Source organism: Ovis aries, chromosome 3, assembly GCF_016772045.2.
Source record: "Ovis aries strain OAR_USU_Benz2616 breed Rambouillet chromosome 3, ARS-UI_Ramb_v3.0, whole genome shotgun sequence".
NCBI lineage: Eukaryota > Metazoa > Chordata > Mammalia > Artiodactyla > Bovidae > Ovis > Ovis aries.
Window position 1 is genome coordinate 204,641,251 of NC_056056.1, and position 16,489 is coordinate 204,657,739.

A 16,489-nucleotide genomic window follows, 5' to 3' on the forward strand; every position below is an offset into this window, starting at 1 on the left:
GCCTTCCTCAGTGATCAATGCAAAGAAATAGAGGAAAAGAACAGAATGGGAAAGAGTAGAGTTCTCTTCAAGAAAATTAGAGATAGCAAGGGAACATTTCATGCAAAGATGGGCTCAATAAAGGACAGAAATGGTATGGACCTAACAGAAGCAGAAGATACTAAATAGAGGTGGCAAGAATACACAGAAGAACTGAACAAAAAAGAACTTCATACCAAGATAATCATGATGGTGTGATCACTCACCTAGAGCCAGACTTCCTGGAATGTGAAGTCAAGCGGGCCTTAGAAAGCATCACTATGAACAAAGCTAGAGGAGGTGATGGAATTCCAGTGGAGCTCTTTCAAATCCTGAAAGATGATGCTGTGAAAGTGCTGCACTCAATATGCCAGCAAATTTGGAAAATTCAGCAGTGGCCACAGGACTGGAAAAGGTCAGTTTTCATTCCAATCCCAAAGAAAGGCAATGCCAAAGAATGCTCAAACTACCACACAATTGTACTCATCTCACATGCTAGTAAAGTAATGTTCAAAATTCTCCAAGCCAGGATTCAGTAGTACGTGAACTGTGAACTTCCAGATGTTCAAGCTGGAATAGAAAAGGCAGAGGAACCAGGGATCAAATTGCCAACATCCATTGGATCATTGAAAAAACAAGAGAGTTCCAGAAAAACATCTATTTCTGCTTTATTGACTATGCCAAAGCCTTTGACTGTGTGGATCACAATAAACTGTGGAAAATTCTGAGAGAGATGGGAATACCAGACCACCTATCCTGCCTCCTGAGAGACCTATATGCAGGTCAGGAAGCAACAGTTAGAACTGGACATGAAACAACAGACTGGTTCCAAATAGGAAAAGGAGTACGTCAAGGCTGTATATTGTCACCCTGCTTATTTAACTTCTATGAAGAGTATATCATGAGAAACGCTGGGCTGGAGGAAGCACAAGTTGGAATCAAGATTGCCAGGAGAAATATCAATAACCTCAGATATGCAGATGACACCACCCTTATGGCAGAAAGTGAAGAGGAGCTAAAAAGCCTCTTGATGAAAGTGAAAGAGGAGACTGGAAAAGTTGGGTTAAAGCTCAACATTCAGAAAACTAAGATCATGGCATCCGGTCCCATCACTTCATGGCAAATAGATGGGGAAACAGTGGAAATAGTGTCAAACCTTATTTTTCTGGGCTCCAAAATCACTGCAGATGGTGATTGCAGCCATGAAATTAAAAGACACTTACTCCTTGAAAGGAAAGTTATGACCAACCTAGATAGCATATTCAAAAGCAGAGACATTACTTTGCCAACAAAGGTCCGTCTAGTCAAGGCTATGGTTTTTCCAGTGGTCACGTATGGATGTGAGAGTTGGACTGTGAATAAAGCTGAGTGCCGAAGAATTGATGGTTTTGAACTTGGGGTTGGAGAAGACTCTTGAGAGTCCCTTGGACTGCAAGGAGATCCAAGCAGTCCTTCCTAAAGGAGATTAGTCCTGGGTGTTCATTGGAAGGACTAATGCTGAAGCTGAAACTCCGGTACTTTGGCCACCTCATGCAAAGAGTTGACTCATTGGAAAAGACCCTGATGCTGGGAGGGATTGGGGGCAGGAAGAGAAGGGGATGACAGAGGATGAGATGGCTGGATGGCATCACCGACTTGATGGACGTGAGTTTGAGTGAACTCTGGGAGCTGGTGATGGACAAGGAGGCCTGGCATGCTGTGATTCATGGGTCGCAGAGTCGGACATGACTGAGCAACTTAGCTGATGTTATAGTCAGGGGCTTCCATGTAGCTCAGCAGTAAGGAATCCATCTGCAATGCAGGAGAAACAGGTTCGATCCCTAGGTCAAGAAGATCCCCTGGAGAACGAAATGGCAACCCATTCCAGTATTTTTGCCTGCAGAATTCCATAGACAGAGGAGGTTGGTTGACTACAGTCTATGAGGTCCCAAAAGAATCAGACATAACTTAGTGACTAAACAAGAAGAAAATAGTATGTGTGGTAATATTTTAATGTAAGCAGAACAGTCGTCTATTAGGCAGAGGAAAGTCTAACTAGTTCTGAAGAACTGTGGTTCTATGTTACCTTTGATAAAAGAACAGTGACATCGAAGATCATCTAATTGATCCCCTTTCTGTTTACTCTTGGTGTACGCTCATTCGCCTTTGAGGCCTTGAAATTTACCATCTCTGAGGTTGCTTCCTGCCTCATACTCCCCACTTTATTGGCACTCTGACTGCTCATTCCCCATGGTTCTTCTGTCCTCCACAGAACCAACTGGGCTTCAAGAGGTGCAGGATTTCTTAGGACGAATCCAATTCTATCAATACTTGGGGAAGCACAAAAACCTGGTACATCTGGAAGGCTGTTGCACAGACAGGCTGCCGCTCTACATGGTACTGGAGGATGTGGCCCAGGGAGACCTGCTCAGCTTTCTCTGGACCTGTCGCCGGGTGAGTGGTGGGGCAGAGGTGTTAGCAAGAAAGGTTTGACCTGGTCAATTAGCTGTGCACATACCAATTAGCCTGACTAGGAAGAAAGGCTTGACCTGGTTGATAGCTGTGCACATACCAATTAGCCTGACAAATTCTGTTCTTCCTTCATTCTGCTATTCACCTACATTCTTTATTGTCTTCCTGATCCAGTAAATCATGGCACTCCTCTGCATGCCTGGGAATCTCTCATACTGTCTCTTCTTGAATCTTTTAGCTTTTGTACTTTTTTTAGTTTTTAAATTTTTATTTATTTATCTTTGGCCGTGCCATGTGGTTAGTGGGAGCTAACTTCCCCGACAAGGGATCGAACCCAGGCCCTTTGCAGTAAAAGTGTGGGTTCCTAACCAGTGGATTGCCAAAGGAATTCCCAAGTCCTTATATTTTTGTGTCTTTGCCTTAGCGTCAGTAACTGCATTTAAGAATATTTCTTTCCCTATTTTCCCTTTAGATCTGTTCATGTCATTTTGATGTAAAGCCTTCTTCTTTATCTCTTTAGGATGTGATGACCATGGATGGTCTTCCCTATGACCTCACAGAGAAACAAATATATCACATTGGGAAGCAGGTCCTTTTGGCTTTGGTAAGGCTTGGAGAAGTGCCAACAGATGGCAGTGATCTTTGTTGTTAGCCTGGTATTTAATGTCATATTTCTTATATTTATGTTCTCAAATGGGGTATATATTGTAAACGAAATCTGATGGAAGTTAGGGGCAGAAACTCAAGCATCGATAAATAGTTTTCAGTTTTCTCTATCTGAAATTATTGAGATACTATAATTCAGGATTTGTCATTCTAGGTAGAAAGTGGTCGGTTTAGGGTTTCTAGAAGAAACAGGAAGGGTTTTATTTCTTTTATTGTTTATTAAAAAATAATTTTTTTTTTGGACACACCATGAGGCATGCAGGATCTTAGTTCCCCAACCAGGGATCAAACCTGTGCCCCAGGAAGCACAGAATCTTAACTACTGGACCCAACTACTGGACTACTGGGTAGTCCCAAGAAGGGTTTTGAAAGGTTTCTCAGTCTTAAAGGTAAAAGCACCAGGGCCAACAGCTATTATGTCCACATGTTGTTCACTCAGTCGTGTCTGACTGTTTGCAGCTGTATGGACTGTAGCCGGCCAGGCTTTTCTGTCTTCCACTATCTCCCAGAGTTTGCTCAAATTCATGTCTATTGAGTTGGTGATGCTATCTAGCCACCCCATCCTCTGCTGCCCCCTTCTCATCCTTCCCTATATATACTATTACCAGATGTAAAAGAGGAAAAGATGAATCGGTAGAAGAGTCGGGAAGAGAAAACAAATGGGTGAAAGGCTACAGAGCCAGAAGGATGTTTATAATTTATACCTGAAGAACAAGAAATACTAGCTCAGAATGTGTTAGGCAGGAGACTTGCTGTAATACTGAACGTGACAGGAATTGCAATATACTTGAAAAGGAACAAAGAACAAGTGGAAGAGGAGGAATAAGAAAGGGGTGAAAATGAGATAATTTCTTTATTTTAAACTAACCTAAATAAGGGTTTCCCTAGTGGTCCAGTGGTTGACTCTGCACTTCTGATGCAAGGGGCACGAGTTTAATCCCTGGCCAGGGAACTAGGATCCCACATGTCTTATCAATGTCATCCAGGTACAGTGGTTCTCAAACACCTTCTTGGCTGTGCTGGAATAATTTTGATACTTCTTAAAAATATGGATTACCAGGCTCCTCTTCCTATATTTTGGTTAAGTAAATCCAGAGTTAAAACCTTATGAGTTTATAAAGCTTTCAGGTAGTTCTGATTTGCGTGTATGCTCAGTACCTAAGTCATGTCCAACTTTGTGACCCCCATGGACTGCAGCCCTTCAGGATCCCCTGTTCATGGGATTTTCCAGTCAAGAATACTGGAGTGGGTTTTTACTTCTGGACTAAAAAGTATTAGTAGAATTTGTAATATTTCTATGAATTAGAATACCTGGCTCTGGTCACTTAATATCTATGTGGCCTTGTTGTAATCATTCAGATTTATCGGAAAGCTACTTCCCTAACTTACCCCATCTAGTTACTTTAGGGACAAAATGAGATGATGTAAAATTGTATATAAATTTACTATTGTGACAGTTTTGCTATGCATTGTTGTTGTGCAGTCACTAAGTTGTATCTGACTCTTTGTAACCCCATGGCCTGCAACATGCCAGGCTTCCCCATGCTTTGCTATCTCCCAGAGCTTGCTCAGATTCATGTCCATTGAGTCGGTGATGCTATCTAACCATCTCATCCTCTGCTGCCCTCTTCTCCTTTCACCTTCAATCTTTCCCAGCATCAGAGTCTTTTACAATGAGTTGGCTCTTCACATCAGGTGACCAAAGTATTGGAGTTTCAGCTTCAGCATCAGTCCTTCCAAAGAACACCCAGGACTGACCTCCTTTAGAATGGACTGGTTGGATCTCCTTGCAGTCCAAGGGACTCTCAAGAGCCTTCTCCAACACCAAGTTCAAAAGCATCAATTCTTCGGTGCTCAGCTTTCTTTATAGTCCAACTCTCACATCCATAAATGACCACTGGAAAAACCATAGCCTTGGCCAGATGGATCTTTGTTGGCAAAGTAACTTCTCTGTTTTTGAATATGCTGTCTACGATGGTCATAACTTTCCTTCTAAGGAGTAAGCATCTTTTAATTTCATGGCTGCAATCACCATCTGCAGTGATTTTGGAGCCCAGAAAAATAGTCAGCCATTGTTTCCACTGTTTCCCCATCTATTTGCCATGAAGTGATGGGACCAGATGCCATGATCTTAGTTTTCTGAATGTTGAGCTCTAAGCCAACTTTTTTACTCTCCTCTTTCACTTTCATCAAGAGGCTTTTTAGTTCTTCTTCACTTTCTGCCATAAGGGTGGTGTCATCTGCATATCTGAGGTTATTGATATTTCTCCCAGCAATCTTGATTCCAGCTTGTGCTTCCTCCAGCCCAGTGTTTCAGAAAAATGTGAAATCAGGCCAGGGCTGGATTCAGAATATGAGATTTTATTTTCCAAACCCAGTATGAATATTATTTGGCTCATTTGCTCAGTTTGCTATTCTTGATTTGTGTGTTTAAAGCAAAGCTAGTATATTTACTAATAAATTTGTCTTCAGAAATAAAAAGGGTATATCAATGTATCAAAAATGTATGGATCAATGTCAGACCCAGAGGATGTAAACACAAAAAGTGCACCCTTTTGTAAGCTCTGGACTCCAGCTGAAAACAGTGTACCTGTATAGGGCTTCCTTGGTAGCTCAGCTGGTAAGCAATCTGCCTGCAATGCAGGAGACCCTGGTTTGATTCCTGAGTTGGGAAGATCCCCTGGAGAAGGGCATGGCAACCCACTCCAGTATCCTTGCCTGGAGAACCCCATGGACAGAGGAGCCTGGAGGGCTACCGTCCACGGAATCAAAAAGAGTCGGACCCAACTGAGCGACTAAGCACATAGGGCTTCCCAAATGGAACAGTCATAAAGAATCTGCCTGCCAATGCAGAAGATGCAAGAAGAGGCTTGGGTTTGATACCTGTATCAGGAAGATCTCCTGGAGGAGGAAATGGCAAACCACTCCAGTATTCTTGTCTGGGAAATCCCATGGACAGAGGAGCCTGGTGGGCTACAGTCCATGGAGTTGCAAAGAGTCACAACTGAGCAACTGAGCACATAGGTTCATCAGTTGTAACAAATGGATCACAGTGATGCAAGTTGTTAATAATAGAGGAAACTAAGGGGCAGGAGGCGTGAGTGCTCTGGGTTTTCCACTCAACATTGTTTTTACCCTAAAACCACTCAATAATAAAGTTTTTATTATTTTTTTAAAGAATGAATTTCTGGTATCAGTTTGTTGATCTTAAACACAATGCCAACATGTCTGATTCATTATAAGTATTGTGCTTCTCATGAATTAGAATATTAGGTTCTGGTCACTGCCACTTAGTACCTGTGTGGACATGACATGTGAATTTTTTTTATTATTAAACTTTTTATTTTGTATTGCAGTATAACTGATAAACAATGTTGTGATAGTTTCAGGTGGACGACAAAGGGACTCAGGGATACAAATACATATTGCTATATTTAAAATGGATAACCAACAAGGACCTACTGTAGAGCACAGGGAACTCTCAGTGTTATGCGGCAGCCTGGATGGGAGGGAGTTTGGGGGAGAATGGATATGTCATTATTAATGCAGCTTGTTCAGGGTAGAAAATGTCTTTTTGAGGATCTGCTTCATTTTATCTGGGACCCAAGCCACGACCTCAGAGAGCTGATGCATTTTGACCTCACCTTGACAGGAATTTCTCCAGGAGAAGCGTCTGTTCCATGGCGACGTGGCGGCCAGGAATATTCTGATCCAGTGTGACCTCACTGCTAAGCTCTGTGGGCTGGGCCTGGCTTATGAAGTTCACTCCCGAGGGGCCATCTCCTCCAGTCGCGTCGTACCTCTCAAGTGGCTTGCCCCAGAACGGCTTCTGCTGAAACCAGCTGGCATCAAAGGAGACATGTACGGTTTGTTCCTGCCCCGTGGAGTTCCTCCTGTCTTGATTTCAGCGTCCTCCTGCCTGTGAACATGACTGGGTCTATTGTCAATTAAGTCTACGCATGAAGTCTCTGCTTTGAAGTCAGACAGACTCTCAAGCAACAATGTGTGTTATGTGGCAGAGCTCATATTTGGCAGCTGTCTGCAATCCTTTTTAGTGCCTCCTGAAGTATTCCCTCTGTGTTAGATTAGAGGCCTTAATTTGGAGAAAAAAATGAAAAATGAGTAGATTATTCACACCAATATCTGAGGATTTGATTTGGGAGAGTTTTATCTCTTTATCTAGTTTTATCTGAAAGAGGCAGATCCACTTAATCAAAAGTTTAAACTAGGAGCTATTAAAATAAAAAGAAAAAATATATATATATTTACATATATATATATATGTATGGGTTGTGCTAAGTCGCTTCAGTTGTATCTGACTGACAGGCTCCTCTGTCCGTGAAATTTTCCAGGCAAGAATACCGGAGTTGGGTAGCCTATTCCTCCTCCAGGGGGTCCTCCTGACCCAGGGATCAAACCCTATATTTTACCTCTCCTGCATTGGCAGGCAGGTGCACCACCAGGGAAGCCCATGTATATATGTGTTTATATACTCAATTTATTTTAACTTAAAACATATAAATGGATATTTATTTATCAGTCTTTCAGAGGAAGGCCAAGAGGCTACACGTGCTATGCTAATTGAAGTTACATGTTGTATTTCTTGTATGAAACAATTGTGATGCAGTTTGACTGCAGGCATTTATTGTTAATTTTCCCCCAGTTTTCTACAATTGTCTCACACAGTTCGACAACACTCTCTTTTTAGCGGCTTGATTTTAGAGAATGTTTTCAAAGCATTCAACCTAGTTTTCAGGGAGCTTAGGCTTTTGGCATGTGTATATAATCAATCCACATGGTATGTAATTGATTGCATAGTTATAGTTATATGTATGATTGGCATAAACAGGATTGCGAAGAATTACAATTGACTTTTGGTAACCATATGACTCACCTGCTTGGAGGAGCAGGTAGGTATAATACAAAATATCTTACCAGCCTTGAATGTTAGGGGCTTCAGGGGAAATTTAGAACATCAGTTAATGTGGTGAATCTATTAAGACACTGATTTTTCATTTCATTGCTGTTTCACTAATATCTGCTTTTCAATAGAGGTCTGAAAGTAATTAACTCCCTTGGGAGATACTGCTCATTTCACAATGATGCTGTAGAATAATGAAACATATGTCTCTCAAATCATATTGTTTAGGCAACTACTTACTCCATTTATGTATAAAACTTGCTCTGTTAATGTTTTACCTAGGTTTGGGCAGTTAGATCTACTGAGGAAATAGTAGACAAATGATAAAACCCTGCTTGGCCTTAAACTAAGAATAAAAGCTGGAATTTCAGCAGGAAGGAATAGAAAAGATGAAAAAGATACACAGGGGAATTTTTATATGTTTGAATGAATATGTTTGCATTTGCATAAGCACTCATGGCATTTAACAAGTAAGAGTAAATATCTATTAATGTGCAAATACCTATTAATGTGTAATATCTATTCATATGTAATATTTAACAAATAATAGTAAATATCTATTAATGTGCAGAAAGGAGACATAAATCGAGCTCTCGGGCAAATTAGATTCTAAGGGGACTGGACAGAAATACTTTCTTTTTCTTTTTTTTTTCCAGAAATATTTTCTAATGGCATAACTACATTGCTTATTCTACCAATCATCCTTGATTCCCATTAACTGCCATTGTCATGGGTTTCTTTTTTTTTAGTTTTTATTTTTTAAATTTAATTTTTTTATTATTATTATGTTTACTTTACAATATTATATTGGTTTTGCCACACATCAACATGAATTTGCTACGGGTGTACACGTGTTTCCAATCCTGAACCCACCTCCCACCTCTCTCCGCATACCATCCCTCTGGGTCATCCCAGTGCACCAGCTCCAAGCATCCTGTATCCTGCATCGAACCTAGACTGGCGATTCATTTCTTATATGATATTATACATGTTTCAATGCCGTTCTCCCAAATCATCCCACCTTCTCCCTCTCCCAGAGTCCAAAAGACTGTTCGATACATCTGTGTCTCTTTTGCTGTCTTGCATACAGGGTTATCATTACCATCTTTCTAAATTCTATATATATGTGTTAGTATACTGTATTGGTGTCATGGGTTTCTTACTGAAGGTCTCTGGTATTTAAGTGAGCTATCTTTATGAAAGGCAGAAATAAAAATGAAGTAAACAGCTTTGTTCCTTTTACAGCTGGTCTTTTGGGATCCTGCTGTACGAGATGGTGACTCTAGGTAAGGAGAGTCCCCAAAGTAGTGTGCACCCCTATAGAAATATGCAAGGATGTTTATTTGTGTGGTAGATGGCATTTGCTGTGAAAAGAGGTTTTGACACAATTGCTGAAGATTGAACTGAGCTGACACATTTTCAGAATCCAAGCTTGATTTTTGAGGTAGTCTTATAAAATCATGATTCCCTCCCTATCTGTCTCCCTCCTTCCTCTTTCTTTCCCCCAAGACGTTAACAATTCCATGGCATATTTTAAAATCCAAGCAGTATTCCAAGGATGACCTTGTGTGTGCTCAGTTGCTCAGTCGTGTCCAACTCTTTGCAACCCCATGGACTGTTGCCTGCCAGGTTCCTCTGTCCATGGAATTTTTCAGGCAAATTATTGCTGGAGAGGGTTGCCATTTCCTTCTCCAGGGGATCTTCCCCACCCAGAGATCAAAACCACATCTCTTGAGTTTCCTGCAATGGAAGGCGGATTCTTTACCACTAGTGCCACCTGGGAAACCCCTAGGCTGATCTTGCATAAATATAAAAATGTTGTCTTTAGATTTATTAATCCATTTGACTGAGAAACTGCAGCACTTTCTCTTGTTTGAGAAGTAGAGGGCAGGTCTTATTTCTCGCTCGGCTTTATTTTGTTACATTCCTAAAGACTTGCCATTTTCCTAAATTATCAGGTCTCCCTCCCCCAACATCTCCTTTCTCCAAAATTCTCCAAGTATACCCTTATCTGATCACCAGGGATCAACTATATTATGCCTATTAGGTTTCCTACTTTTGTAGGTGATTAGTCCAGGTGGATGGATTATAGTGTTGGTTATAATTTATAATCTAGAAGACTCTAAAGTTGTCTTACTTGTCTCTTTCCATACCAACAGGGGCACCTCCATATCCTGAAGTCCCTCCTACCAATATCCTACAGCATCTCCAAAGAGGGCAAATCATGGAGAGACCCAGTAGCTGCACACACACCATGTAAGTGGCTTTTAAAATCTTTTTTGCTCTTTATCAGTCATGCCCTTTGTAAAGTGGCTCAGATGATCCTCAGCTGTCCTCTATGTGCTAAGGTACAACCTTAAACCAAACCTATGCAGAAAATACATCTGCTCATATATATGTGTATATGTGTCTTTACATTTGTGTGTGTGTATGTGTGTGTGTGTATACATGCAAAAACACAAACACACACATATACAATATGGAGGTAGCCACTGAATGCCATATTATAAATTTAGATTTGCTAACATTGTTAAAGTTTAGTTCCTCTGGAATCTTTAAAACAGACAAAATCCAGGGCAGGTACAGCACTGTTTTAGCTATATAAATGTCAGTCTCAGAGACTACCAGCTTCAGTTCTAATATAATTGTCATAAAATCCACAGTTACTCACTGGTTCTTATTTGATATCTAACTTAAAAAAATTTTCCTGGTTCTAAGCATGTTGGAAGCCCATCAAAAGAAAGACAGTGAGAAGAAATTAGACAGCAGAAGGAAGATATCAAATTGCCAGCAGAAAGGGACAGTTGGTGAACTAACATAGAAGCAGAAAAGTAAAAATTACATGCAGAATTTCATAAACAATAAAGTACAAAGCAGGTTATGATAGACTGTAAGAAAGGCTTCAATTATTTTTAAGAAAGCAGGAGATAATATATTGATATACATTTCTATTTAAATTGCTGTTATTTTGTAAATTCTTCAATACTGAAAAGGTGACTTTCTAGCACCTGAGTTTCCCACAAATACAAACAGTAATTGTATCAAGCATATTAAAAATGCTAAAAATCATAACTATATATACTTATATACACATAGGATAGTGATGATACTGGCTGGGTATACTAGAATGAAATTATTGACAAATATTTCTTGTAGGCTATATATATATATATATATGTGTGTGTGGCTGTCCTTGATACTGGGGATAGGCAGAGACATTTAACTGAAAAAGTACCTGATCTTGAACCATGTAATATTTGGATGAGGAATACCTGAAATAATATGAAAATTAACAGAAAGTGTGAAGCAATGAGTAGACTGGTTAAAAACTCAGATTCATGTCATAGTCAAAAAGACACATTTCAGTCTTAAGTCCTATATGTTACATTGTTTACTTAACTTAAAACAGGTAAAATCATAGTTCTACCTCAAAGTAATTGTGAGGCTGCAATGAAATAATGCATGTTAAGTTTCCCTTCCATGCCTTTTGGGCTTCCCTGATGGCTCAGTGGGTAAAGAATCTGCTTGCAATGCAGGAGACAGAGGACCTCAGGTTGGGTCCTTGGGTCGAAAAGATCCCCTGGAGAAGGAAATGGCAACCCACTCTAGTATTCTTGCCTAGAAAATCCCATGGACAGAGGAGCTTGGTGTGGGCTACAATCTGTGGGGTTGCAAAGTCAGACATGACTGAATAGTTGACTAAGCGCACCATGCCTTTTATAATAAGTATGTTCTTGGTAAATGTTATCAGTATTAGTAGAGTAACGTAACATCTTATACAAAGTCTAATGGTACAACATTAAAGCGTATGGGAAACACAGGTTATAAGAGAAGGAATTAAAAATTCCTACTTATACCATTAGCAAAGAATAACCAGGGAGAGGATATTAATGCCTCGGGCAGAGCATAAGCAAAGAAAAAGCTGGGTGTTACTAACCATGTCTGGGGCATAGCTAGATGTTGTCTTAGGAGGAGGAGAGGGCTCCTGTTAAAGCAAGGCCTATGTGGTAAGAAGCTGGGGCGTAGGATGCTGACTTTATAAGATGAATGGTAGGAAAGTGCTGTTCTTGGGTGGTAATGAGACTTGATAAAGAGTGTTTGATAACAGACTGAGTTACACATTCTCTAGAAACTGGATTGAAACAAAGACAGACTGAAGGTGGTAAATACATCTATCTAAGGCCATTTCCTGGGGAAGCTAAATAATAAAGGGAGAAAATGACCTGGACTAATGGAAAGAACTATCTGATTACAGTATCTGAAATTAGTATGAATCATGTTATTCCATATCTTCTTATTTTCCCCTGTTGTAATGTAGCTCATAGTGGTAGATCAGTTATAGCAGGTATCAGGTCTGGAATGATGTAAATTCATAATATGTAGAATGAAAACACTCAACTTCTTCTTTTTTTTTTTTTTTTTAAAATCCATCCTCTGACAAAGGCTTTACTGACAATTTTCCATACAGTTAGTCAAAAACTAAAAAATACAGAACACAGCAGACAGTATTTCATACACTAGAAGCCGACACGACAGGAGTCCCTTCTCATCACGGTAAAAAAAAAAAACAAAAAACAAAAAAAACCCAAACCTAAGAACTTAGTTTTTGGTGGGGAGATAGGACTTTGGTCCCCTACCAAATGAAATGGAGTAACCCAGCAGAGAATTCAAATCAAGGGTGTACAATGGGCCAGGGGGTGCAGGGCAGCCGCGGTCAGACTTTAAAGTAACTGCTTGAGTGACAGACAGGCTGGCGCAGCCAGGCTTGGGCTAGGCCGAGTCTCTTACTATGACTATCACCATATGTTCCTCCTCGAGCTTGCCCAGTGTCCTCAGCGCTGACTGGAGGTACTGCTGTGAGAAGTCACAGGGCGGGAAGGCGTAGAGCATGCCTGTGCTGTCTCTGCCCTTGGATCCACCCACTGGCAGGCTGATCACCCCTGCAGCCTGCTTCTGTTTCAAGTAGGAGACCAGGTTCCTGAGAAGCCGCCTCTGTAGGCCAGGCTCCACCGCAGGCATCCCCTCAGAGCCAGGCCCACTGGGGGTCGCCTGCGTGGCCAGGAGCACTGCGTAGCCATTGGGGCTCCCCTGCTTGATGCGCCGTGTGACCTCATCGAGCTTGGGTTGGTCCAGGCGAAGGCGCTGGGCAATCTTCAGCTGGGTCAGCTTACTCCCGGAAGTATGGTCTTTGAGGAGACTGCTGATCACCCCCTGGTCCCCGTCTAGGATGTGCATAGATGTCGGGAAGCAGCTGTTTTTCAACATCAGAAGCCCGTTCCAACCCAGCTGCAGCGTCTGGGCATACTCTGAAAGATTCTTGAGCTTTTTGGTCTCGTGTTTCGGCTCTTCCAGAGGCCTGGGCTCGGCCTCAATGGTCCGATGATTGCGCTCGCTCTCTCGGGTAACACTCAACTTCTGAAAGAGTTTTTGGTAATGAAAAAAAACAAAACTGTTTTGTCATACTGGTTGTAGTACAGCAGAAACCAACATGACATTGACCCCATGGACTGTAGCCCGACAGGCTCCTCTGACCATGGAATTCTTCAGGCAAGAACACTGGAGTGGGCAGCCATGCCCTCCTCCAGGGGATCTTCCCGACCCACAGATCGAATCTGGGTCTCCTGTATTGGAATCTTTACCATCTGTGCCCTGAGGGAAGCCCATAAACCAATTATATCCCAAATTTTTAAAAGAAGGAAAAGAAAAAGAATAAGGTGATGAAATAGGATTAGAAGATTCTAGTGAATAAAGGAACTCATGTGAATTCACATTCATGTAAAAAACTTTGCATTCATGTAAAAAAAAAAAGGATTCTTTGTTGACTGAGCCACTAGGGAAGCCCATAGTATAACTATCGACTAGTATTAACTAGTATACTATTCGTGTGACTAGTATAACTATTCTCTACATTTATGTGTGTTCAATGTTTTCCATAATAAAAGTTACAGTAGAAAAAAATCATCAGTCATTCCTGTTATAAAAAAAGGTTAAGATATTAAGAGATTCAGTATGTAGGAAGGTGAGAAGGAATAGTATTCTCTGGGAAGAGTATGGGACAGGGTGATGAATAGATTACAGAATTGTAGGGTCCTTTTGTTAAGATTTGTAAGCGAAGAAGCATGTTTTTCAAGCATTTGCCTTGTCAAGGAAGTCAGTTTCTCTTGTTCCTTTCAGGTATGGTCTCATGAAGTCCTGCTGGCGCTGGAGTGAGGACAGCCGCCCCTCACTTAGAAAGCTACACTCGTGTCTCGAAACTGCTGCTCAAAGTGCAAATGACAAGGCTGTGTTGCAAGTACCAGAGCTGGTGGTACCTGAACTGTATGCAGCTGTGGCAGGTATCAGCGTGGAGAGTATCTCCTACTGCTACAGCATCTTATGAAGGTCCTGGGACAACACCCGCTCTGGGGAGATCGTATACTCTTGAAACCAGTTCCTCCAAGAACAAAGACTTTCTAGTGGGAGTTAAAGGGAGAAATGGGACATGGATCTTGAATCTTCCCCTACACATTTCCCTAGAAGCCTGAAATGATGCTGGATGAGACTGCCCTCACCATGTACCCTTGAGACGGAGAAATGCAGTTTCATTTCTGTCATCCCAATTCTGAAGACACAGGGTAGATGGGTTGGACAGTGTCCATGCAAGGGAGGTTTTACAGATTTGCAATCTTTGTTGCAACATGGCATAGATAAGTTGGTTCCTCCTACCACAGGCTTGTTTCCTTCAAAACGTACCTTTATCTAGACTATAGTAAGGTCCAGAAAATTGGAATCAAATGAGGGAAGAGAAAGTTGAAAAGAAATTGATGAGAAGAAAATGAAAGGTTCTATTTGCTCAGGAGTATAGATGAGGACCAAGGTCCATCCTTCACAGAGAAGGGAGAGGAAGGTCATAGAGTTCTTCATTTCTGGCCCGTTTGTGCAGGGATGAAGGAGAACCATTAAGGAAGATTTCTGAGCTTCCCTGGTGGCTCAGAGGTTAAAGCGTCTGCCTCCAATGCGGGAGACCTGGGTTCGATCCCTGGGTTGGGAAAATCCCCTGGAGAAAGAAATGGCAACCCACTCCAGTATTCTTGCCTGGAGAATCCCATGGACTGAGGAGCCTGGTGGGCTGCAGTACACGGGGTCACAAAGAGTCGGACACGACTGAGTGACTTTACTTACTTACCTAAGGTATAAGCTCACCTTATATGGAGAAATACAGTCCCCTTTTATCTAAGTCTGAAATAGGTAAATCCTGTTGGTACTATTCTAACTAGAAGCTGGAGGGGTGATTTCATGAGCATTGGTTATGTATCATCCATCAGGTGGCTTTCTGGTCCCTGTTAGAATAGGGAAATCAATCCTGATTATTTATTGGAAGGACTGATGCTGAAGCTGAAGTCCCAGTACTTTGGCTACTTGATGCGAAGAGCCGACTCATTGGAAAAGACCCTGATGCTGGGAAAGATTGAGGGTAGGAGGAGAAGGGGGCAACAGAGGATGAGATGGTTGCTTGGTATCGCTGACTCAATGGCCATGAGTGAGCAAAGTCAGAAAGACAGCGAAGGGCAGGGAAGCCTGGCGTGCTGCAGTTCATGGGATCACAAAGAGCTGGGCATGACTGGGTGACTGCACAATGACAAATCAGACTATGGAGACTGAGCTCAGAGAGTCCAATAGGGCTGATGATGAATTGACTGTATGTATTTATTAAATGGGAAATGTGGAAACCAGCAAGGGTGCTCACTAGCTCAGGATGTCTTCAAGGAGTGCTAGAAAAAGATGCAACCTGAGATAGAAGGATGGTAGGTTCTGATTTTCAATCATTCAATAATGTACTGTGAAACTTATTTCATTAAATTAATATTTATTGAGTGAAAGTATACATTTTGGGTTATATAACCCTTATCTTGACAATAAGGAGGATGAAAGTAAATAAATGTGAATTAATGTCAACAGGAAAATTCAGGAGACAATCTACATTGTCAGAAAGATTCCTCATGTGTAAAAAGGGGATAATACTTACTTCACAGGATTGTTGTGAGAATGGAATGAAAGGGTGTTATTTGTACCACATGTGGCACATACTATATGACAATAAATATTAATTTCCTTACCCACCCCTTTACTATCCTAGGTTCTCCTTCATGTATTTTTCATTTAACATCTGTGGTGACCAAGAAGAGAACCTTGGTCTGTCAGTCACATTGCAAGGCCGTGCACACTTAAAGATGATGGTATAGTACAAATTGTTGTTGTTTAGTTGTGTCTGACTCTTTTGTGACTTCATGGACTGTAGCCCCCCAGGCTCCTCTGTCCATGGGATTTCCCAGGCAAGAATACTGGAATGGGTTCCTTCCCCAGGGGATCTTCTTGACCCAGGGGCAAACCCACATCTCCTGCATTAGCAGGCGAATTCTTTATCACTGAACCACCCGAGGAAGCCTATAGTAC

The 16,489-nt window shown here is 41.4% G+C and overlaps 1 protein-coding gene across 4 annotated transcripts in view; it reads left to right on the top strand.

Moving 5' to 3' along the window:
- The window catches only part of STYK1 (serine/threonine/tyrosine kinase 1), a 53,647-nt gene extending 37,492 nt beyond the window's left edge, over positions 1–16,155 (top strand). For all 4 annotated transcript variants that reach the window (XM_042247525.2, XM_012175353.5, XM_027967867.3 and 1 more), the window contains 6 exons: positions 2,270–2,451; positions 2,990–3,073; positions 6,788–6,996; positions 9,302–9,342; positions 10,216–10,312; positions 14,231–16,155. In XM_042247525.2, coding sequence (XP_042103459.1) covers positions 2,270–2,451; positions 2,990–3,073; positions 6,788–6,996; positions 9,302–9,342; positions 10,216–10,312; positions 14,231–14,435 — 818 coding nt within the window. In that variant the 3' untranslated portion in view covers positions 14,436–16,155. The remainder of the gene's footprint in view (positions 1–2,269; positions 2,452–2,989; positions 3,074–6,787; positions 6,997–9,301; positions 9,343–10,215; positions 10,313–14,230) is intronic.
- Positions 16,156–16,489: the final 334 nt, after the last annotated feature.